This window comes from Struthio camelus, chromosome 10, assembly GCF_040807025.1.
Source record: "Struthio camelus isolate bStrCam1 chromosome 10, bStrCam1.hap1, whole genome shotgun sequence".
NCBI lineage: Eukaryota > Metazoa > Chordata > Aves > Struthioniformes > Struthionidae > Struthio > Struthio camelus.
Genome location: NC_090951.1, coordinates 4487741 through 4511320, shown reverse-complemented (window position 1 = coordinate 4511320; position 23580 = coordinate 4487741). Strand labels below are relative to the sequence as shown.

Genomic DNA, 23580 nt, shown 5'->3' with positions numbered 1-23580 from the left:
ATTGTATGTGTGGACATCACAGATGTTTAACACTTTGCTGCGTTCGCTATATATTCTGAAATATTTAAGCATTAAAAATTTAACATTAATAACTTATAATGAATGTTTCAACTCCCACAGAAGGATTTTTAGCATGTGTGTACTAAATGCTAAGATTTTACATCTTTTAGCTGCTGCCTTTTTCAGATATCAATTTTCCTGTGGTTTTTTTATTTATTTTTAAGGTTTTGGCATGTTTTAATTTGTTTAGAACTGGCATCATCAACAGGAAATGTGATCTCGTAGGTAAAGAGAGATTGGAAGTTGAAGGATATAGATTTTTATTTGTAATTCTGCCCCCTCATCTGCTCAGTTTTATTTCTTTGTCTCTGCTTTTCCTACAGTGCCAAGTCTGTCTCATCTGTTTAGTAGTCCTTCTAGTGAAAAACTTAACGTCTGTGCAGAGTGTAGCTTGCGAGGCCTAGATTTTATTGTAATAAAAATAAATTACCCGCGTTTTAGACAATTGCCATGTTTATTTGCTTGTGCTTTCATTAGCTTTATTCCTTCTGTCTTGTATATTTGTCCTTATTTTTCAGATTTAAAATATACCAGATCCATGTTTTGAAAAAACTTTTCTTGAAACCAGTTTTATTTAGGTACCTAAATAACAGGTCAGACTTCCAGGAAAGATTCTTCCTGTTGCTCTTCATCTCATAACTGTGACAGACTTACTCATGCCTTGGTCTTTCATTATTAAACTTGAGCCATTGCTGAAATATTTGAAAGCAGGAAAACATTATCTTATATATTCCAGTATCTTGTTCTTTTTAAAAGTCTTAAAACAACAACTAACACGTACCATTCTGAAGATCATGTTAGCATCAGTCTATCCTGTTTTCACAAAGGTATCTTTTCCGTAAGATAGCTTACAAGTTTCAACTTATACTAAGACTGCTATATCAACTTCAGGTCTTGTCAAAGCAGGAGACAAATTTGGCAAATGCTCTATCAAATTGGTAGCAAAGGATTAACAAAATATATTTTAATAAAGCAAAAATTAAACTAGGTCTTTTCAGCTTTGAAGTGAGAATGAATAGTTTTGATACCAGCATCCTTCCCAGCCAAATTCCAGTGTGTCTTCTGCTAAAGAAGTCTATCTGATTTGAAATACGAGTAATGGTAAAATGAAACTAAAAATTACTTGCTAAAATTTCTGGGAATCTTGATAACCGATTTGCGTTATTTTGTAATGAGTCAACAAACATTTGTTGTGATGGTTAACGTGTGTATTTTATTGTTGCTAAATTAACTATTTATCATTCTACAGAATTACTGGAAAATGTAAAGCTAATACATAAACCAGTGTCTTTGCAACCACGAGGGCTGATCAACAAAGGAAACTGGTGCTACATCAATGCTGTATCCTTACCTTGAAAAAATCAGTACGCTTAAGTTAAACTTTTTCTATGTGTATTTCCTGGGTTATTCTGGTAAGTATTTTATAAAAATATTTGCCTTCCCCTATTTTGTGCTTTAAAGAGTTTAATATTACATCTAAGAAGTCCAGGGATCTTTTGGATCATTGAAACCAGTGTCAGGGATCCTCTGAAATTTGTTGCTCAATCCTGTTTGCAATTTCACCATTCCCTATATTAATTCTGGTTAGATTTTTTGCCTCTGTTACTCCTGTCAAAATATTTCTGAACTGTAATTGTCTCATGACTGAAAACCTGATTTCTAGTTGTGTTTGTTCATGGCCGTTCGTAAATCAACTGAAGTGATTATTTCTCTTTTTTGATTTCTTTCTCAGTTTACTGAAAGTAACTGTTCCTCCTCTTAGGTTTTGGCAATCTGGTAAATTGACATTTTTCCGGTTTTCTGTTGAACAGGTTGTCAGGAACATATCATCTGTGTAAATGCAGTTGTGTCTTTTTTTTTTTTTTTTTTTTTTTTTTTTTTTTACAAAAGGGTGGAAGATTGGCTTGCTCTTATGGCTTTGTGTATTAAAATTGTGTTCCCCTCTGAAAGTGACTTACCTCGAGTTACAGAAATCTGCCTTCCTCAGTGCTAATTTGTTAATGATTAATAATCACTTTATGGTTTTTGATAATTTTTTTTGTCACCACGTTAACCATGGTTCACTGTTGGTGACAATTAACATGCTTCTACTTTAACTGCTAATGTCATTAGTGAAAATATTGTGACTAATTTCAAGACTGATCACTGCAGGCCTCAGTAACCTGTTTCCAGACCAGCAGTTCTAAGTATCGGCTTTTATCTTATATAGCCAGACCCTCATTCAGCTGATTGTCTGTTTTGGCCCTCATTTTTTCAGTCTTAACGTGCTGCAAGGGAATTTATCATTGAATTTTTGCATGCTATAGGAATCAAGTTGACATTTCTGTAGCTGTTGAAATCGGTGTCTTTTTTGTCATTTTCCTGCCTCTCCAGTCTTTTGATGTATTTCTTGTGTTTGCTGTTCTCATGTAGCCCTGACAATATTTTAAAATATTTTCTGTGAAGGTATACTGTAGTTGCTCCAGGCTCCCTCTTGCATTGAAGAATGTTTCACATCTCTGCGTTCGTGTTTGTTTTGGTTAGGGGGGTGAGTTACCACCATTACGTTGAAGTCTGTCAGTTGGCTGCTTCTATTCTTTACAGAAAATATATTCTGGGTTGTCACTTTTAGTCACAGTATTTGAAATGATTAAAATGTTGGTAAAATCACTGCATATTATAAAATGCAGGGCTTTTTTAACGTAACTTCTGAACATTAACAGTTAATGTAGTGAAAGAAGGCCATCAGTTCCAGTTTAGTTATTGAATTGGTCTTTGGTACCTAACAAAGCTTTAACTTTCTGTTTAACATATCATTTTTAATGTGATTAAATATTTGGTTAATATGCAAATTACAGTTTCTGAATATTTCCTTAATGCCACTGCATAGACCCTGCAAGCTTTGGTTGCTTGCCCTCCAATGTATCATTTAATGAAGTCCATTCCAATGTATTCAAAATCACAACGGCCGTGTACCTCAACACCAATGATAGACAGTTTGTAAGTAGCTTGTTAAAAACACTGTGACCTGGTGAAGCTTGTGAAGAAGTATGTAACAAATGATTGTTTATTGTAGTTGATGAAAATTGTTATGTATCCAGAAGTCTTTTTTTTTTTTTTTTTTTTCCTTTTCCTAAAATGACACTTGGCTTTTATAATGAACTTAGTATTTTGCAATTGCTTGCTTAGTCTTGGAAAATACTTCCAGGTGCCTATCTGAGGAGTATTTTTTTTAAATAGCATTTAAGATGCAAAAGAGAACTGTTAGAGCCTACAAGCAACCTCTGCAATGATCAGGTTAATTTTTGTGTCTGAACTTATTAAGACTTTATTGTGATATCCTTTGATTTTTAGCTGTTGGTAATGACAGTGATCTAGTTTTTATTATTTGCTCTTTTATATCTTAACTGGCACACACGTCCAATTGTTTCTTCCATTCTTTTTCAGTGTTCGCCTAATGAATGAGTTCACTAATATGCCTGTACCCCCTAAAGCAAAACAAGGTGAGTGGGAATAGGGGGAGAAGAGTCTTCGAAATGTGGTAAGGCTTTTGGATAAGAACCTGCGTTGTGCGATGTACCTGAGACCTTTAATGGTGGTACTTGACCCCTTCTGTGTCTCTCTAATTCCTTGGGGTTAAACGTTCAAAGTTTGCTGTTACTTTTCTGTCTGTGTTTTTCCGTAATGGTAATTAATATCATATAGCGAGCAACACCTGTGAGTTCCTTTTTTCTTCTATTTGGTAGACCAAACTTACAAGTGCAGTAAGAGTAGCTTTTTTAAAGATTAGCTTAACTGTTAAAATGCCTTCTAAGAGCCTGCCCTTCCTGATGAAATCATTTGGTATTTCATTGTATTTTGCTGTGCTTCTTCCTTATATTTCTTCAGCTATTTGTTGTAATCTTCCTAAATGTTATCCTCATATGCATCTCTTTCTTAAATGCTCAAGGCTTACATTTATTCAGAACAAAACAGGCCATATTATGATTTATTTAGTAGTTAGATACTGCCTGCATGCATGTTACCTAGGCTTTAATTTCTTCCCTGACCCTATGCAGTGTTGCAATGTGAAAACTTTGAAAGTGTATGATTCTTGCTAATAAGTGTTTAGGATCAGTCATGGCTGTGTAGTGAGGAATAGAGCATAAATGCAGTTAAATGGTCTTGCAGGTTTTAGTTGTATCTCTAAACCTAATCTGTTGTACAAAAGACTTAACAGAAATATGAAACGGTTTCAGGAATGTTTTTTATGTAATGATATAAGAAAATGCCATGGAGTTGCTTGTTCCAGTGATTTCCAAATGCTTCAGACATTTCTGTGGTTTGCTGCTTAAGTCGTCTCTCCTCCCCCCGCCCCCCCCCAATAAAACAAATTGTGCTGCCTTATGCAACTTACTTAACTTCTAGGTCATTTCAATTGTATTCTGTAGTTTTCAAGTATAGTTTCTCAGGCCTTGTATCACCATTAGTTTGAAAATTCTGTTAAACTATTTCTTGCTTTTTTGCTACAGGGAGGGAAAATGACCCATTAGAATTACAAATATATAACAGATTTAAAGAGTGTTCTTTGAATACAGAAGTACCAAAATTTAAGTAGAACCAAAATTATAGATATTCTCGTTTTCTGTTAGTTTTTATAGTGTTGACTGTAAAAAGGGTACTAACTGCTGTTTCAGCTTTTCCAGACTGTCTGTAAGTCAGTGCAGGGTGAGGTAAGAAGTCGTAAAGTAAGTTTATGGATAAAAGACTTATCTTACGGATGCTGAACTTGGGTCACTTGGTTAAAACGGTAGTAAAACTGTTAAAACATAATTTTGGATTCCAAAGTTCAATGATGTGTGAAGGGGATGTTAAGGTCTACAAGGCAGACAAACATATATATGCTGTTCAACTTTTAACGTTACTTTAAAAAAAAAAAAAAAGTGGATACAATTCTGAATTTGACGATGTGTGTGTTAATGGTAGTGGTAGCTGATATGAATATTATTTTAAATAGTTTTTTCCCCCCCCAGAAATTCCACCCTGTCTTCACACAACCTGAATGGTCAAACATTTTGTATATTTTGAGAACACATGTTTTTCAGGTGCTTTATTGTATAACTAATGAAACAGAATGTATCACGAGCCTAATACACTGTTAATTAACCTTTAAGTTTTTGTTTCACAATCCCATAGTGTTGCTTATTTAAATATTACTTCTCTTTATCTTGCAGCTTTAGGTGATAAAATTGTGAGAGACATCCGACCAGGAGCTGCCTTTGAACCTACGTATATTTACAGACTTTTGACGGTTATCAAGTCAAGTCTGTCAGAAAAGGTGTGGTTCATAAATCTTTAAGACTTTTGTAATTGCATCTCAGTGCAGCTACTAACTTTAAAACAACTTAAAAGCCTTAAAACAGAATCTGTGCCTAAGTATCACTGAAGTCAATTAATTTATTGTTCGTTATAATGAAGCTAGACAACCTTGGACCTTGAATAAATTATAGGAAGGTATTCATGATAATAGTTTGGCAGTTCAGAATGTCAGAACACTGAAAAAAATTTGATTGGAATAGAGCGTTGATATATAGTCTTTTTATAGAGAATGCATTGCACTGATTTACATTCAAATAAAGATATGAGTAATTGTTTGTTTCTGCTTGGGATTCAGATTGCAATAGTTGGAGGTCCACAGAGACTTTAAAATAATGGTCCAGATTTAGTTTCAATTGAAGAAGAGATAAAGGTTTGAACCATCTTTTGATTTGGACTGGGTTCAACTGCAATTTTTAATAGTATTTTGAAAAGAAATTGGCGAAAGAAACTTACCAATTTGCCTGTTAAATTCTGTATGTACTGAGAAAAATAATAATTAAAAAATGCTCATTTCCAGGTGAAGCTTATGCATGTGTGTGTTTGTCGTGATTGGTTAGCAATTAATGCATTGGTTCGCTTTGAAATTGTTATAAATGGGGTGGTGTTACAGTGAAATTTAAGCTTTGACTTTCCACCTGAGACTGACTGCTTGGTAAATTAACTGAATTAATAGAAAAGCCAGAAGTTCAATGTCTTATATCTGTTCTTAAGTGGAAAACATGAAAATGTCATATAATTGCTGAAAACTTTTTTTATTCAGGGCAGACAAGAGGATGCTGAGGAATACTTGGGATTTATCCTCAATGGACTACATGAAGAAATGCTGACCTTAAAGAAACTTCTTTCTCCACATAACGAAAGTTAGTTTTTTGTAGAAAACTGGATTTCTTTGAAATATTTGTAAAGATCTTTTTTTCTCTTTTTGTGATATTCTGTAATATGGAAAATGTTTGGAATAGATGTTGAGATGGGGATAGAATGCCACTTTTTAGAAAACTCAAAAAGGACATTGAAGTCTTTTGTTAAAATCTGGCCAGAGGGTAAAATGGGTTGTTCCTTCTAAGTTCACAAATGATATGTGGTGTTATAGTGTATTTGTTTGCAGAATCGTATATATGTATGTTTTGAAAACATTCTGGATGACATTTGAAAACATTCTGGGTGACATTTGATGACAGGACATGTACCTTGTTCTCCTAAACAATAAGTTTCTGTATTACAGATTCTTAGTGAGCTCGACTGAGAACATAATATGAGGCTAACTCAAGCTGACTGAATTTGTCTGAAGTATGTTTCTCTGCCATTCAGATTTGCAGTGTTGGTTTTTTACTGGAGCTCTCTCTGTAGTTCAGAAATATGTCAGCATAGCTTGTCACTGATCTTTAAACAGCTGTTGATTAAGCTCCTCTTTGCTGAACAGGAAACGTTTAGACTAATGGCTAATTTATGTCTAATTTAAAACAGACATACCAGTTAATTATAAAAGTGTCTTATTGACAAAGGTGGAGAAATGTTTCTTTGAAGGAAGTATTGGGATTTACAGACAGCCTAAAAATGCCATTTTATTTTACAGTGTCTTTGTGTTTGAGTGCCCTACTAAAAATGGAAAGGAAATGCTTTTAATCTTATCCAAGTATAGAGTAAAGATCATTGATTATCCAGCTTCTCTTTAGGAGAGTAAATTTTTTTTTAAGTTATAAAATGATTATTCCATGTTTTATTCCTTAGCTGTGTTCAGTATATAGCCTGCTGACTTTGGCACTCAAAAGAAAATATTTGTTATACCTTGGTTTCCCTGTGAAATATCCATGCAGAAAAGGAATTGTATTTAATAATGGCATAATTATGCTCCCGGAATAACACTTGACTCTCCAATTTTCTACCCCATAAGTTTAGTAATAAAAACATGTAATGTTTTCTCTTACAAAAGTACATCTGTTTGCATACAGTAATCAATGAACTGCGTTCTGTTTATGCATATGCATATATATACATATATGTATATGTATATACATGTGTCCAGCTGTGAGTGTTGCTGTAGTATACCTGAAAGTTCTCATTCAGTCTTTCAAAAATTTTGTAACCTATGAAAACATTTTATCCCCTGGAAATTATTCTTACTGTTTTTTTTATTTCAGATTCTTTGTCTGTACACGTTTTATTTGTAAAAATCTGTATGTGTTCTTTTTCTTCACTCCTTTAAGAACTCTCGGTTTCCAATGGTCCTGAGGCACAGACTGTTCATGAAGAGGAGGAGCAAGATGAGCAAGGAGAAGGCAGTGAGGATGAATGGGAGCAAGTGGGACCTCGCAACAAATCATCGGTCACTCGTCAGGCTGACTTTGTTCAGACACCAATTACTGATATTTTTGGTGGTCATATAAGGTATAGTACTGTTTAGTAAAAGTTGGTGAGATTGTGGGCTGCGTTGCCTTCACAGATAACTTTCCTCTGCCTTTGCTGGCCATCCTTTGCCGTTATCGAGTGTGAGAATTTTGCGCAGTTCTTTCTGGCCGCAGGAGGTTAGCCTCCTATCAGGAGGCAGTGTTATGCACTGTTACAGGATTCAGAAGATGGGCAGCATGGTCAAAAAGCGTGCTATGATTTGTTGTACGGTCTGAATCTTTTTAAGTGTCATACAAGAGCAAACTTTTAGAGAACAAAACGCCTGAGCTGGGTATAGAAGAGGAGTTTGGAATATATATGCTTTGTCTTATATTTAAGAGTTCCAAAGAACTTTACAGCTACCTAATTTTTCAGGAGTCTGAACTAATGTTTTATATAGTAATACCAATGAATAGTGAGATTTTCTAAGAATTAAATCCAGTCAGTAAAAGAATGGAATGAATTTGAGAACTGTTGAGTTCTTTATTGACACTTACACTTCCCAGAAGCAGGAAAGTTAAAATAGTTCATAAATAAAATCTTAAAGATGAAAGAAGTTAGTTTGGAAAAATGTAAATCACTACAAGCTGTTACAGGAAAGAAAGGAATGTGGGACATTACTTATATCCAGGCCCGATACCAGAGGAAGGCAGAAAGCAGATACTGAAAGAATATTTTTTGGAAAAGAAGCGTTATGATTTGTTTGGAGAAGTGTATAATTTAGAATAAAAGCAAGGTAAACACTTGGGAAAAAAATACTCCAAAACAAAAATGTGGAGCTGAAGAATTATTTCTACATTGGAGGCAGCCATTTAATTGGTAGCATTTTGACTCCTTGTGTTGCCAGGTGTTCAGGCTAGAGGTGTGAATAGTGCAGGCTAGTGCTTTTCACCTGTGAAATGCACTGAAATTATTCTTCAGGGATTTGAGTCGGGCAGTTGCCGAATAAAATTATATTTTCCGTAGGAAACTGGCAGTGGATGTTTGTACGTATTGATGAAATTCCGTGTTGATGGTATGCTCGTATTCCCGAGGTACTGTTAACACCCTTAATGTATTTATCACAGCCAGAATTGTGTAGATCTGTATAAGATTCCATTAGTTTGTTAAATTAAGAATATTTAGAGGACACTGCTCTGTAGAAATTGACAGAAAATGAAGTAAAATGGAGGTGATAAAGGGAAAAACTTGCACTGAGCAGCAGAACGACAGGGTCCAATCCCACATCTGTTGTCTGCTGTCACCACACCCATTTTATTTAGCCTCCAAACTAGGTCATACAGTTGACCGCAGAAACAGTATCCTGTGTTGAGATGTTGGAAGGCTTCCTCCTCTGAGGCTGAGGGTGGAGATGGGAAGGACTGAATACAAAATTGCAAGTGGAAGTCCACCAAATGGAAGTATGAGAAAAAGAAAAATCAAATGGAAAAAGCAGCTGGGAAAACATGGTTTTTGAATCGGCATCTTCTGGCTTGGGAAACCTTAATCTCTCCTGGGGGCTTTAATTGTCCATTACATGCTTATTTAGACATAACTGCTTAAATGATTTTTTTGTGATTTTTTTTTAATGGTGTGAGACTTAAATCTGCACACAGAGATGCACATTTCTCTCAGGATCTGGCTTGCTCACGAACAAGAGTGCCTTTTGTTTTCAGCCGGTGTGAATTTCAAATATTTGTTGTGCAAGCTAGCTCGCAGTCCAGCTCGTCTGCTAAATATTTCCATAAGTACCGCTGACTTTTCTCTTCAAATGCACTGGTTGGTGTGTGCTGCTGTTGTTGTTGTTGGGTTTTTTTTGTTGTTATTATGAAAATAAATTGAATATGTTTGTATTAGGGCAGCATTTTTCTTTGAGGAAGATTTCTCAGCATGACTTGTATCTCTTTCACTGACAGTAAATTCTAGTGCTGCAGTTTAAGCAGGGTAGTAGTGGCCAGTGTATGTTTTCTTGAAAATTTTTTATCTTGGAACTAAACTAACAGTAGAATTCTTATAGTGTCTGAAACTATTTATTGAAAATAATGCATTTTTACCCTGACCAAAAATAATTTGTAAATCTAATCAGTAGTTTTGTTATACAGAGCCAAAGTCATGCAAAGGTATTGCTATCAAATCCATTTCTGTATATTTTTTGAAGAAGCATTGCAACTTAATTTCTAATTCCTTATTTGAAGAAATATTTTTCCTTAATATAACTTTTCAGAATATCATTCAAATTGTTAACTAAGTCTTTAATGTATGGACTTCTAAACAGTGGGAATTGAAAACATTTCCTATTAATTATCATATTAAATAATGGCTAGCTTAAGAAGGGGACTGGGAAATGTATCCAAAATGAGCAGTATTCTTAACAGTAGAGGGTTTACTGAAACACTGTGCTTGCTGTATGTTGAAGGTTTTGTCGTTAAATACAGCCAAGAAGGAAATGTTAACTGAAGTAAAGATGGTACTGTTTTTTCATAGGCTTTTTCCTCTAAAAGATATGTATTTGTCGATAGAAGGTGGATGGCTTCGTGGTGCTTCAGGGCTTTGCCTAAGCAAAGGAGTTATTTTGGTAGGAGTTTGCAGTACAGGCATTGAACTTGTATGTTAACGTTTCATATGTGATCCCGAGAAATTTCAGCTTGGCTACCTGAATTACAGCTATGTTAATTGCGTTACTGCTTTCAGGCTTTGTGAGGCACTGTCATGAACTAAACAACGCAAGAAATGACTGATTTATTTGGCTTAAAAAAAAAACACACTTTTTTAAACAACTGGGTGTTTTTAATGAAAGTATGACTTTCAAAAAAGAAAGCAATTATTGAGCTATATTTGCTAGTTTTAAGTTTTCAACAAAGTTTCAAAAGACTGAAATCAGTAAGAGTCCACTGAGCAGTGTGGTGACGTTGTGGCAAGAGTGTATCTCTCAAAGCAGTGATCACCAAGCCGCCTTAGTTAGAGACTGAAACTGATTAAACTTCCTAAATAAAAAAATAGGGAGTGTGCTCTCATGCTCCAGGGCTTTACCACTGTTGTTTTTACGACAGTCTCCAATTTATGTCCAGACAAGGGAGCAGAGGGACAAAAGTCTGGGCACAGAAAATGATGGGAAGAAGAGGAAATGCCAGGACAGAGTGCAGTTTAAATTTCCTATGGCAAGGTTAAAGCCAACAATTTAAAAGCGCTGTGAAGTTGGTGCTAGTGAAGTAACTGAAAATCTGAGTATTTTGATTGGAGGATCTGGACTCGGTTGATACTGTTACAGTAAAACATATAACCAGATAAGCATTAGTATACTGCATTTCTGAAGATCTGTTCCAAAAGCAACTTCAAAAACGTAGCATGATCACAAATGATTTAAAATGATAGGAATCATCATTGTTCTGGATTTCTGCATGAGGGTTCTGTGCCTCGCGGCAAAACCAGCTAATTTCCAAACATCTTTCCCAGAAGTATGTATATTTCACAAAACAGAAATTTTTTTGTGGTTAGCACATAGGAAAATACTACAGTTGCCAAGCTGAGATGACAAATAGGTATAGTGTGAAGTTTTATGTTTTAAAGTTTTATCAAACCTAACAATAGTCCTGAGGTAATTTAAGTGCCTTTTACAATGTAAACTTTTTCCACTTAATCTTTGAGTTTTTTACTAAATCAGGCTAGTACTGTGCTCTGCTGTGAAATAAGTAAATGTTTATTTTTTTCAACTTAGAAAAAAATGTTAAAACTGTCTCAAGGCTCAAGATAGGAATTCAGGATGTTAATCAGAAAATCTTATGTCTGTCTTTTGTTCTAATTTGCAGTAGGTTAATTTCATTTTCTTTATTCACATTGTGTGTTTTCATGAGCACTTTCACATTGCTTTGATATTATTATCTGTTGTTGGGAAAACAGAGTCCTGAGGTGAATCTTTCTAAATGCAAGACCACAAATTTGAGCTTTTTCTTTTTTTAAATGTTTGCTTATCCTGTAACAGTTTTAATCCCTTCATAAGTAAACCAATTTAAATGTAAACCCATTCTATATGTTGTTAATGGAAGTGAAGACCATTTTACTTGAAGTAAAGTCGATTCAAGTTGTTGCAAACTCATGCTTAACAGCTTTATATTTGTGTGTGTTTTTGCTTTGAATTAACTGTAAATTGTGTTACCAGGTCGATGTCAATCTGTACTTACTGGAAGACTCTGTAATATTTAAAATTCTGTTTAAGTTGTAACTTTTTTATCTCCACAGATCTGTCGTTTATCAGCAGAGTTCTAAGGAGTCTGCTACACTGCAACCTTTCTTCACCCTACAACTGGATATCCAGTCTGACAAGATACGCACGGTTCAGGATGCATTGGAAAGTTTGGTGGCAAGAGAGTCTGTTCAAGGTTATACCACAAAAACCAAGCAAGAGGTGTGTTCTGTTGACCCCCTGTTATAGTCAAATATTAATTTTTTTAAAAATATTTTTTAATGCAGTTTGCAGCTTACAAATAATTTCCTAATCTTTTCAAAGTATACTGTAATAGCAAAGCATGGTACTCCAAGTAAGCGCAGCGAAAGTTATTCGAAGAGGAGAACTCTCTTAAACAAAACCATGCTTGTAAATTGGTATGTTTTCTGAGCTGGTGCAATAATTGGTTGGAAACTTTACTTGTGTATAATGTACGTTAGATTATCAGGGTGAGATGTGGTAATAAGTACTATTATGGATAAAGTAGTTTACAGCTAATCTTAACATACTGATTTCTGGGGATTGGCAGCTGCTTTTGGTAGAGGAGTAGCTCTTTGAAGCATCAGTTGAAAATATGCTCTGTCTAGAAAAAAAAACTCTTGCAGCAGAACACTTGCATGGTTGTCTGATGTCTGTCCCTGCTGTGTTCCGAATTATACATTCGATTTACAAATCGAAAGTGAAGTTACTCAATGGCGGTAGGCCTGTTAGAAGTCCCTGTACAACCCCCACTAAAACACCTGGCATCATCGTTATCTTGCTGTCCAGACTGATAATCTGAAATCTTCAATAGCCAATAACTCCTCCATTCAGTGTGTATTTCTTGACACTATATAGTTGATTCGTTTGCTCAACACAGCCCTAGAAAAATCCTGTTAGGAATACTGTGTTCAGTTTTAAGTCAGCACCCCAAGAAGGATGTTGGAGACTATCCAGAAGAGAGCAATCAGTGAATGGCAGTCTAAAAATTGTGACTTAAGACTGAGTAGGAGGAAGTGTTCAGCATTGAAAAGAGAAAACGTGGAAGCAGAACCATGGAACAGGATGTAGCACTTAAGTAAAAGGCTGCTCTAGAAAGGAGGAGCCTCATTTTCCTGTAATACAGGAAATGGGAATGAGAACTTAGACTAGATTGCCTGTGGTGCTTGTGGAGTTGTTCTCGCTGCTTTAGGAGAAGGTTAGACACATCAGTAAAAATTTGCACAAATCGTTATGATTGGCTCAGACAGGATGGGCAGGAGAATCTTTTGAGATCTCTTCGAGCCTCGTGATTCTTAGTCACTTTGAATACCAGGACATTTGACTTTGTTTCCTCATGCAACTCTGCAAATCATTTATCTTAGTTTTCAAATAATATAATACATGATGCTGTAATAAGAGAAATATTATATAGGAAGAGAAGCATGTTTTTGGCATTACAACTTGAGAACTTTTGATATAGAGTAATAAATAGGTAAAATATTTTTTCCCATTGCGGTATTGTCTTGCTTCTTACGGTTTGTTTGCTGTGCATTATTAAAGAAAAAAATTTCTGTGCATGGAATGCTTGAGTGAAAATTTTGCACACACTGTTTATAACTGCTTTCCATAGGCCAGGATGGAAAGAGACTCTTGGATTGCAGTTGTTCTCACTAGTGTTTTGTTTTTGTGTACGTTAGTCTTCTAACTACTCCAAATCAGTGTGTGATTAGACAAAGAAAGGATGGATTTGGGGTGGGGGGAGGTGGGAAGTTGAAGATGGATCATAGAATCACAGAATGGTTGAGGTTGGAAGGGACCTCCAAACTAGATCATTTTGTCACACCCCCCTGTTCAGGCAGGGTCACCTAGAGCACGTGGCCCAGGATCGTGTCCAGATAGCTTTTGAATATCTCCAAGGATGGAGTCTCCACAACCTCTCTGGGCAACCTGTTCCAGTGCTCTGTCACCCTCGCAGTGAAAAAGTTTTTCCTTATGTTCAGATAGCTGAAATTTTTCTGCTTTATATGCCCAGTAGGAGTGAACGTGACAGAACACTTCTCCGGTTGTCTTCCATGTGGAAGAAACATTTGCAATGCCAGGTCATCATGATTTACCACAGGGATTTTGTTGTACTAGTCTTTTTTTTTTTTTTTTTGCTGCTTTTTACTGCAGATGGTTTTAACTTCTTTACTGACAACTCACTGTTCAGTTCTGGGGTTTGGAAAAAATGGGTGTTCGATTTAGGTGCTCGAGGTTTGGTCTGGTTTGTATTTTAGCATCTGGGTGGAAATAAAAGCATTCACTATGTCTTTTGGATCTTTTATTCAAAAGAAGTTCAAGTAGAAATAACAGTTCTTACATTAGAAATTACAGTGAAAACACTGAACACATTGACTTTAGAGCAAGCACAGGACTTTGCAGATGGTAATTTTATTGCAAGGAAGCATTTCATCTCTCTTTTCCAGATAAGGATTACTGGAACTTTTGATAAAGCTGAAAATGGTATTGTAAATATTAGCTTATCTGGAAAATCTGCACCATAACCTCTGCTTTCAGTCCATTAGTCTTTTAAAATGTTAGCAGAAAGTGTCAGAACTGTTTTACTTTTTCCTTATAAGAAATTAAAGACACCAAGTAATTGTTGAATTAAGAGGTATTAGGCTCACCCCTGTTAATGTTTCAGTTTCTTAAAACTACACAAAATACTGTATTACTTCAGTGGTCAAGACAATTCACTATTTTTTTTGTCTTCTGATTTTGTTTGATCTGAATTGCATTCTTTACAATGAGCCTGAGAAGTAGATATGGAAAAATAAACTTCCAAGTGTATGTGAATTATTTCGCTTAATTTTTGCAAAAGTTTGTTTTTAACAAAAATCCCTAGGAGTTGATTTTGAATTCTATGTGTATAACAGTAAATCTGATTCCCATGCAGTGTTAGAAATGGGTAGACATTTAAAAGGAAATAGATGTTTAAAATGGAAAGACACTTCATTGGTGTCTGTGTATCCATTTCACTAGCTCGCTAGCATTTGAAGAAAGCAGTTCTGGTTCTTTATGGCCTTGCAGATCAATCTGTTAAATCTTGAAATATTTCAACTGCTACTTTGGTTTTTTAAAGGCTTAATTTAACTTCATTGCAGTGGGGTTGGTTCCTCCCCTGCCCCCCCCGGCTTTTTCCCCTGTTTGTAGACCTGTTCAAGCTTTCTGCCTTCCACACCTTCCTTAGAAGGAGTCTTCATACCCCCTGCAGTTTCCAAACTGCTTCTTGACGATCTTATGAGTATTTTCCTAGGGCTCTGATTCATACATTCACTAAACAAACATTTGCGGCACTTTTGGATGGTAATGTCGGTGCCAGAAATCAGTGCCCCTTAGCAGAGTCAGGGCAGCAAAGGACGTGCCTGCTCCTCAGCTGCTTCTCTGCCGTCTGGCACCGTTCCACAAAACTGCACCGATCTGTGGCTTAAGCTAATGCACCAGATTGAATGGCGCAGCTGGGGGCAGGCGTATGTTCCCATACGGCGGCTTGGTTACCGAGGGAGGAGAATGGGAACTGCGTAAACCACTGTGCAAGCGTTCTCCAGTATCCTCCTGTTCCTGGTCTGCCTTGGGAGTTGTTCTGTCGGCATTGAACTTTGAACTCAAAGACCTGAGATTTGAGATTCGGAACAGTTATGTATATGAAAATCTTGGGCAAGTAATAACTGAATGACTCAAATGCCTGCTATTTCTATATATAAAGTTTCCTCGATTTTGCTCCCTAAAAGCAGAAGCTGTTCCATGCTAACATGGTAGCTGTCTCATGGGTTCATGAGAGAATTACGTGAACCTCTTGTCATAGTCTCTGCTTTCACAGTTTGCCCTTTAACTTCTTTTTCTCCATGTCGTTTCCTGGAAAATGAGGAGGTGGGCACCAGCGGGTACTAACTTGGTGAGTGGAAAAGAGCACGACCCTGTTTGGCCTGCTGGTTTAAAGAAAAAACAAAAAAAATCCCTACTGCTCAGCAAAGCTGCTGATGTAGCCAGGGTTTTATGCTTTTTGGATGCAGGAATGCATATTTTGAATCCTTAAGATGTAGGTGAAGTTTTGCACAGTGGAAACTATTTCTGTTCCAAATATAGCATTGTATCTGGTAAATTGGATCAGCTCAGATCGACTCGAAAATCGAGTTACCCTACAAAACCTGATTGCTTTCAGCATCATAATAAATCTATGTTCTAATCTTCATGATGGAATAAGGTAGTAATTTTTCCCCATGAATTAGCAGGCTCTCGTGGAGCTGGAAACTGTATTCAACAAGCATATTCTCATGATTTGCCATGAAAAGTATATTTGAAATTTTTCTCAATCAGAACAGTCAGAAGAAATATTTACAGATTTGCTTTTTACTTGATAACTTCTAGGAACGCCAGACATTTTTCTTTGTAATTCTGAGCCAAGTTTAATGTTTTGAGACAGTAAGCATTCAGTTGGCTTTGTTATAACCTTATGGAAAGTTATACTTTAGTCTAAAAGACAAAAAAGTATACTTATAACCCATATTTTTTCTCTCATTTTTTTCAGAACTTTTTAAAGAACCTGGTATACTTTTGTGCTTCTCAGCCCTTCCAGAACACCTGATCATGATAACTAACTCATTTTTAGATAGCCAGTGTGAAAGCTCATTTTTCTGTAGGAGGGACTTCTTGAACTTCAAATACCTTCTTGTTAATGCAGAATAATCTTTAAACTGTTTTACCACTCCCGTTGTTCTACTGCATTAATCGTTATTACCCCCTCTTGAGTAAGTCTTTAGTGTAATTGTATGAGAAGGACTTTTTTTTTTTTAAACTAGAAAGCAACAGTGTTGCAGGATTCTCTTGGTGAGAAAGGAAGGATGAATAGAGATAATACCAGTTAAAACTTGAGAAGAGTCTGCTATTTAAGTATTATTTCAGTGAGGAAAAGCAGTATGCTCAGGACCCTCTTTGAAGTGGGACAGCATTCATATTATTTAACAGGGTAGTTGTGATAGTCATAAGCACTGGGCGAAAACTCATTGCAGTTCAGCCTGTATTTATGGAGAGTCTGATGAAATTGCGTAAGACAAATGTGGACTCTAGGTTCTGACATCAAAATCTGTATTCTGGTTGTTTGTTTTATAGAGTTTTTGGATGATATTTGATCTCTGTATCGAAAATTTAGAAATGATTCGGATTAGTTCTTATTTTTCCTTTTATTACGCTGTTTGTTTAAAAAAAAAGAAAGAAAAAGGAAAAAAAAAAAAAGCTTTTAGACATGAAAAAAACTTGCCTCAGGTAGAGAGGTGTGGTGGTGTTTTCCAGAGTTTATAGTTCTCTTAACTTGTGATATACACTGCTGATTTAATGACCTTTGACTAGAGATTAGAGCATAAGGTGTTGATAGTCTGCTAAAAATTATTAATCACTAAGCTGTCATGTTGTTGGGGGATCTCCAGAAAGGTGACTTTTTTTTTTTAAATACCTAAGTATCTTTGTTCATTTTAACAGGTCAGGCAACACTGTAGTAAAAGATGCTTGGGTTGACCTTAACCTTTTGGTTGGAAGATCCAGTACTCTTTAAGTCTTGAACTGCTGTGTGTTTATCATTTAAAATAATAATAATCTGTTTTATTACAATTCAGATATTTTTCAGGTGGTCGATTTAAAGTAAATATTCCTCTTTTAAAAGAGTGATTTTTGAGTGGTTAACAAAAAATATTTCCTTTCCTCTTTGTTTTGTGTATGTTAGGTGGAGATCAGTCGAAGAGTGACACTAGAAGAACTCCCCCCTGTTCTTGTTTTACACCTTAAGCGGTTTGTGTATGAGAAAACTGGTGGATGTCAGAAGCTTATCAAGAATATTGAGTATCCTGTTGATCTGGAAATTAGTAAAGGTAGAGATTTTTGAATAGAAATTTCCCGCTTTGGGAAACAGGAATGTTAGTTTCCCAGGAAGTATCTGTGTGTGTATGTACCTGCTTCAGTTCTCTTCCCTAGTTCCCAGGTTTGTGCCCAAGAAATGTTTCTTCATGCAGAATATTGTTTTCTAGAAATTTAATAATTGGAATGAATATCTTGAATGCTTTATTTTGCATAAAAAGAACCTAGGTTTCTGGCATCAATCTTGCTGAGCGTGATGTTTACCGTATGTTAGTTTGGGCCACCACCTTGCAAAGAGTGTTACAGCAAAAGTCCTTGAAATCTCTGTCACATCCTAGGCGTGGGACTGGCCAAACAGGAGATGTGTGCAGATTTAAGGGTTAAGATAACAGAACGTGTGGTATGTCTCTCTACAAGGCTGTTGCTAAATAGTACTAGGTGCTTTTGTCTCAGATTGCCAAGAAGTGGCAAATTATTATAATAAACAGTGACTGAAAAAAGGAAACAGGAATTTTTTTTACAAAACACAACCTAAAGACAAATAAAGCATAGTTCAAGGGTTAAACAATATATTGCGAAAGTCTTTTTTTAAGAAACACTGATTGGACACAGGGTGAGATTGCGCATATAATCCAGCATCTGAAATTTGTCATGTTAAATGCTTTTTTTGTCTGACAAAATTGGCTGTTAGCTGGTCAGCAGTCCAGAGAGGAAAAGATAAATAAAAATGGTTTGTCATATCTCAGGTGGATGTGACTTTGTCAGATAGTACCCTTTTATTTTACTTAGTACTTTATTTTAAAATGTCTTTTGAAAATGGTCATTTTTAGAACTAGTTTAATTTACCTTGTTTGACAAAACTGTTGCTGTAGGACTTGGAATCTGAAATTGTTTTTGTCATCTCCTGGTAGTAGGAATGAAAGGAGGAAAACAATATATAGCCTGATCTTTACTCTCATTTTTCTTCAGGTGTGTGGTGGTTTTATTTTGTTGTTGTTTTTTATTTTTATTTTTCCCCCTTTGGCAGTTTTAAACGCTTCCATAAATGTTGGTGTTCAGGTAACTTCAAAAACCCCAACACCTGCAGTGCCGGATCAGAGTTTTTACAATTCTGTACAGGTTACAGAAGACACTTCAGTTAAAGTTTCTCATTTGTTACTGTTGTTTTCTATTATAAATAATTAATCCCTATTGAAATTGAATTTCTAAACTTGCTAACTGTTGCCTTTGACTTTCTTTCCTTCTCTAGAGCTACTATCTCCTGGTGTGAAAAGTAAAATTTTTAAAGGCCAAAGAACCTACCGGCTCTTTGCAGGTATTTTATCTATATGCCTCTGGTCCCTGTATTGCAAATACAATTTCTGCACATAGGATTTTAGAAACTCTGTAGTTCCCCGAATTATATAAAATACTTTCTTTAAAATTACGGTGAAATAACTTGTGGGTGTCATTCCTGTATACAGTGTTTATTTTGCATATGTACGTCCATACATATAATACTATATATTTGTATATCTGATTTTTCAGCTTAAAGCTTGAACAAGTTTTGTAGGAGATCCATCCTAAAAAATATTACCAGAAGCTGCAATATAGCTGTAATATAATTATGCTTAGCATGCATCAGATTCTCAGGATAAGTGTTTCAAATGTCTCTTGAAATGGCTGAATGCTGACTTTGCATCTTTTTGAACACTCGAGAACTGCTGGCAGTCTATGAATAGCATATTGTGGGTGGAAAAGTTTCATTTGGAGATGATTCTTGTGTGAGGAAACGATGTTTTTAAGAGCATCTACAATGTATATGGAAGGCTTAAATTGGTAGTTAAAATTGGAAGCTGATGTAAGAATTTAAAAGAAGAATTTTAATATTGAAGAAAACAGTATCTGGGCAGTAATGAATTTGCTAAAGTGTAAAAGTCATACACAGTTTAGGATTTACACCTGCTTATTTCTGTTGGCATCAGAAGAACGTAATGAACTGGAGAAGCAGAGATCTTAATTTTTGTGTCACTGAATCTGTGCCAGTGCTGGTGGCCTTATGTGACTTGGTGGTTTGGATTCATTTTTGTGACCGCTGAGGTTACAGAAAGGAATATCATACCTATCTCTGTGGAAATTCAGGACGGTTTCTGGCAATACAATTTTTTTACTGTTAGTGGGTTTCACGTGGCAAGTTTGGAGAGCGTATGTAAGGTGATTTGGAGCAAATGTGTTAACCTTCTGATTTTTTTTTTTTCTTCCCCTAACTCCTGTGGAAAAGTATAATGCTTTTGTCTTCTGTCAGTCCTAGGACTTCTCATCCACAGAACTGAGTTTGTTGAATGAATTTTAAATTATTAACGTGAGCTTTTGAATAGTTAAGTTTCAGATATCATCCAGGATTTACTTTTTTATCTTGCAGTAAACTAAATGCTAGAACATCGGTAGTTTAAAATGTAAGCTACCCTAAGGTTTATTTCATAGGTTCTCAAAAACCGATAGGTATAGTATATTTTGCCTTTCTACTTTGCTTAATTCAAATTAAGCTAACAGTATTTGTCTTCATAGACGAGTGAAGAAAGTTTGAGTAAGTTGGAAGTATTGAAGCACTGAACTTCTTACATTCTTGTTTGATCCAAATCTGTAATATTTGACTGAACTATGAGTATGCTTTGAAGAAAGTATATGCAACATCTCCCAATTTACTCTTTCAGTAGATATTTGTCTGTGTGTAGTGTATATATGCATCATGAATTTCTCTTTGCAGTTGTCTATCATCATGGAAACAGCGCGACTGGTGGCCATTACACTACGGACGTCTTCCAAATTGGTCTAAATGGCTGGTTACGCATTGATGACCAGGCAGTTAAAGTGATAAATCAGTACCAGGTGGTGAAGCCGTCTGCAGAACGCACAGCCTACCTCCTGTACTACCGCCGAGTTGACCTGCTGTGAAACTTTCCCCTTTTACGCTGTGTGTGCAAGATACCTGCTTTGTAGAACGCCAACTATCACTAACTTTTCTTCCTCCTGTAAATGCTCTCTTGAGTGAATCTTTTTTTCTTTCTTTTTTTTTTCCCCCCTTGCAGCTATGGGATAGAGTGAAAAAGGAAGCTACCTTGGGTTTGTGCACAACATAGTTTGTGTAGACTTTTGACTTTGCAGAATGAAGTCATTTGGTTGAAAGACTCAGTCTTGTGAATCACAAAAAAAAAATCTGAATTAATGCTGAATCCTAAGATAATAAAAGGGGATTTGCATTCGATTCCCACTTTCTAATTGCGTAGTAGAAGAAAACCCTGCACCAGCAACAGAACTTGTAGATTTCTGTGAAAATGTTTTATCTTTACTTAAGTAAAAAATAAAAAAAAATAAAAAAAATAAAGTGCTCTCTGCTTCCCCAATAGTTTTTGATAAGTGGTAAAACATGAGCCGATGTGTATGAGATGGAAATGGTCCTATGTGCTTCAAAAAATGTACAAACGTACAAAATGCAGAGTTGCTGGTTCCTAATAGGAAGACACATTTTAATAATTGTGCGATGAGAAACTGCTTAAGTACACATTGCAGATCAAATATTTGGAGTTAAGATGTTAGTCTATATAGATGGGTGATTGTAACTTTATTGCTATTAAGAAATTTCAAACTGCATTTATGCTTCTGTGTACATGAAATTAAAAAATGGGCAAAATAATTAAGATTGATATTTCTTTAAGTCTGCTTTGTTTAATTTTGCTGTCTGCTCTCCTATAATGTTGAGTTCCTGATTGTACACAGTTTAGTGATATCTAGAAGTATAAAGTTGTCGCCCATCAATAAAAGTCACAAAGTTGGTTTAAGGTGTGTGTGTGTGTCTGGGTTTTGTTTTTCCTCAAGTGCAAATTCTAGCCTTGGAAACTCCTAATAGAAAATTTTTATGTAGCACTCTTACAAGGTGCAGATATGTAGTGAATAAGAGATGCTTTTTGGTCTTCTACAGCTTCTTGAAACTTCAGAAATGTTTTCGTTCTGCATTGAGATGAAACTGAACTTTGAGGGGAGAGGGAAAGGGAGAAGAGCTCAATCACTGCAGGGTAGCCAAAGTCTAATGTTGAGGGATATGGTACCCCAGGGCTGAATGGCAGCTGGGTAGAACAGGGAATTCGGTCTCTTCCATGTCCTCGGTGAATACCTTGCAATAGCACTGTCTTGAGGTGGATGTGATTTGGTTTGTCTTTGACTAAAAGAATCCATTCTTTAGCCAGTTGGCATTTTCAGATGAAAAATTTTGTCAAAATATTTCCTTGATCAGCCCTGCTGCTGAAGAAAATCAAAAATCTCTTTATCATTTAATGCTTAATTTGATGATGGTGTTTTATGCTGCTTGCTTTATGTGATCAGTGCTACAAACGTTGCTAGTGAAACACAGCTAGTTTTAACACAGATTGTTACCGTGTTTTAAGAGATTGAACTGCACGTACTCTGATCAAATCGCTTTTCATTTCTAAGCCTGTTTCTAGATAAGAATCCCTAATTTTCCTTGGAGCTTTTGAAAGAAAATAAGCTACATTAATTTTTCGGGTACTGTGTTCTGATAAATTGCTTTAGCATTTCTTTAAACTGCTTCTCTCCTTTTGCCTTTTATTGTCTGGCTGCGCAAGAGAGCGCTGCAGACCTTAGGTGGAAAGCAGTTGGCTCTTTCAAGAGAAAGAAAAAGCGTTGTAAACATCTTAAGTCTCAGCCTTTGCCCATTTACGTGGGATTCCCTCTTTTATTTCCTGCCCAAATAAAACAACAGTTAGTCACTTTACAAAAGATGGGAAGTTTATTCATGGCTACTTCCTGAAAGGAGTCAGCGGTGGAGATGTTGAATTAGGGCTGCAGTTTACAGAATTTCATCATCTGGAGCAGACGTGGTGAATGTGCGGCTCCTGTAGCGGAAACAAAATGCCCGTGACGGGCCTATATTTGACGAGCGGTAGTGAGGCTATCCTGGCACCAAGGCTGCTGGCTCAGCTAGATCCCTGACTGCAGCAGAAGCAAGCTGGTGGGACTTGCCGAGGAGAGCCCTGTGCCTTCTCTCACTGATGATGTGTTGGACTTTCATTTCCAGCCTGTGAATCACCCCTGGGGACGCCGGGCGCAGCTCTTCCTGAGAGGCAGCTGAGCGTGCTGCCCCGAGGGCTGGTGAGTGTTGCCAACCCTCACGCGTATTCTCAAGTTTTGACTAGCAGGAGATACGTTCAGCAGTAAGTAGGAGGGTTTTGCCCCGTGGCTGGGTCTGCCTGGAGCGATCACCTTCTCCCTACTCAAGAGTTTGCCTGCCAACTTCATTTGTGTGATCTTCAGTTTCTTTCTTGAGTTGTTAGGCAACGTTAACTGTATACCGTATCGCAACCCTGATACTGATAAAGTTTTATGATATTTTGTTGATTGCTTTGGGTAAAAGTGTGTATTTACTTGGTAGTTGGTCAGCAAATTCCAGAAAATGTTGTTAATGTTTTCTAATTTGTACAGATTGTGACTGAGACACTCTTCTTGATTTTTGGTGGTGTTCCACCAACTGCTAAGCAATTTTCCATCCACGACTTGTTTGATTTTGCTGCCAGCTCTCCCATTTGGCCAGCAGCAGGGAAAACCTAAGCTCCTGGCTCGCCACCACAAGTGTTGCCCTGCAGCTGGGGCTGCCGAAGGGTGGTGCTTCCAGGGTTTCCCAATGCAGGGCTGCCCATCATGGGAATTACCCGAGAGCCAGTGCTATTGAGACATTAATTCTGCTTTGAAATTTGAAA

The 23580-nt window shown here is 36.3% G+C and overlaps 1 protein-coding gene across 1 annotated transcript in view; it reads left to right on the top strand.

Annotated features, from left to right (window-relative positions):
* The window catches only part of USP10 (ubiquitin specific peptidase 10), a 56082-nt gene extending 34434 nt beyond the window's left edge, over positions 1 to 21648 (top strand). Inside the window, exons 5-14 of the mRNA XM_068956212.1 lie at positions 1310 to 1401; positions 2930 to 3039; positions 3487 to 3542; positions 5253 to 5356; positions 6158 to 6257; positions 7602 to 7782; positions 11998 to 12163; positions 17700 to 17844; positions 19080 to 19145; positions 20577 to 21648. Of these exons, the coding sequence (XP_068812313.1) occupies positions 1310 to 1401; positions 2930 to 3039; positions 3487 to 3542; positions 5253 to 5356; positions 6158 to 6257; positions 7602 to 7782; positions 11998 to 12163; positions 17700 to 17844; positions 19080 to 19145; positions 20577 to 20764 (1208 nt within the window). The 3' untranslated portion in view covers positions 20765 to 21648. The remainder of the gene's footprint in view (positions 1 to 1309; positions 1402 to 2929; positions 3040 to 3486; positions 3543 to 5252; positions 5357 to 6157; positions 6258 to 7601; positions 7783 to 11997; positions 12164 to 17699; positions 17845 to 19079; positions 19146 to 20576) is intronic.
* The last annotated feature ends 1932 nt before the right edge of the window (positions 21649 to 23580 follow it).